Genomic DNA, 1,249 nt, shown 5'->3' on the forward strand with positions numbered 1-1,249 from the left:
CCTGTCCGGCGGGCAGAGCGAGGAGGAGGCCTCCGTCAACCTCAACGCCATCAACAACTGCCCGCTGCCCCGGCCGTGGGCCCTGACCTTCTCCTACGGCCGGGCGCTGCAAGCCTCCGCGCTCAATGCCTGGCGGGGCCAGCGGGAGAACGAGGAGCTGGCCACGGAGGAGTTCCTCAAGCGAGCGGAGGTGGGTGACCGGGGAGAGGGGTGTGCCCCCACTGCCCAGGAAGAGGGGCTTCCTAATTGGGGTCCCTGGCTCTTTCTGGGGTGCAGGGCAGAAACAGAGCTGGTTGCCACTTGCAAAAGGCTGGCCCTTGTGGGGAGGGTCCCCAAGGGAAGACGTAACCCCTGTCCCCAATAGCCCTCTCTTGTCTTGCAGGTCAACGGTCAAGCAGCTCTCGGCAAGTACGAAGGCAGCGACGACGGCTCCGGGGCGGCTGGACAATCGCTCTACGTGGCCGACCACGCCTACTAGCCCGGGCTGAGGTCTCGGGGTCCCTGGCACCCCCACTGCTTCCCATCCCGGCCCCCCTCCCCGTTACTCCCGGCTTTTTCTAGCGTAGCAGCAAAGAAGGCAGAGGAGGGTCCGATGCTGGGCTGAGGGGAGGGGGGGGGAATATGAGTCCTGCAAGTGAAGGGAGACTGCAGGAGAGCCCAGGCCTCCCTCGCAGGGTGGGTGTGAGCAGGAAAGGCCCAGAAATGATCCAAAGTTGATCGAGGCCTCCAAAATCAAAGTCTCCAAATTTGGCCACTTTTAAGACACGTGGACTTCAGCTCCCGGGGTTCCGTACTCAAAAGGTTTGCGGACTTCAACTCCCAGAATTCTCTACTCCACTTTAAGACCCGTGGACCTCTGGGAGTCGAAGTCCACGAGCCTTAAAGTTCTCCAGCTGGAGACCCCTGCGTAGGGGAAAGGTTTTGTGTCATTGCCCGGAGGACGTGGGGGGCGAATCCATTGCAGGGGTCTCCTCCACAGAGGAATGAGAGGTTGGAGGGGGGGTCCAGGAGATTGGGGGTCATTGCTGTGGTCATCTCTACCCCACCCCACCCCTCGCCCTCCCTCGGACTCTCCTGCCTTCCGTTTCTTTGAGGACCAATAATCAACCCTGTTTGGCTCCGCACTGTGAATTGTGGCTTTGTGGTGCAGCCTGTCTCCCCTTCCCCGCAGCAGCCTGGCCTGGGGGGGGGCGAGGGGGGAGCGCATGGCTGCCCGACACTGCCCGTGTGTGCGCTCTCGGCAGCCGAT

At 62.4% G+C, this 1,249-nt stretch overlaps 1 protein-coding gene across 1 annotated transcript; it reads left to right on the forward strand.

Annotated features, from left to right (window-relative positions):
- Window positions 1-4: 4 nt before the first annotated feature.
- On the forward strand, window positions 5-478 carry LOC107302262 (fructose-bisphosphate aldolase C-like; the record flags this gene model as incomplete). Its single annotated transcript, XM_015831360.1, has 2 exons — window positions 5-190; window positions 383-478. Coding segments are annotated over 2 exons (282 nt in total), but the record flags the coding sequence as incomplete, so codon positions are not given.
- Between the last annotated feature and the right edge of the window lie 771 nt (window positions 479-1,249).

This window comes from Protobothrops mucrosquamatus, unplaced genomic scaffold (assembly GCF_001527695.2).
Source record: "Protobothrops mucrosquamatus isolate PMUCROS unplaced genomic scaffold, P.Mucros_1.0 scaffold41024, whole genome shotgun sequence".
Lineage (NCBI taxonomy): Eukaryota > Metazoa > Chordata > Lepidosauria > Squamata > Viperidae > Protobothrops > Protobothrops mucrosquamatus.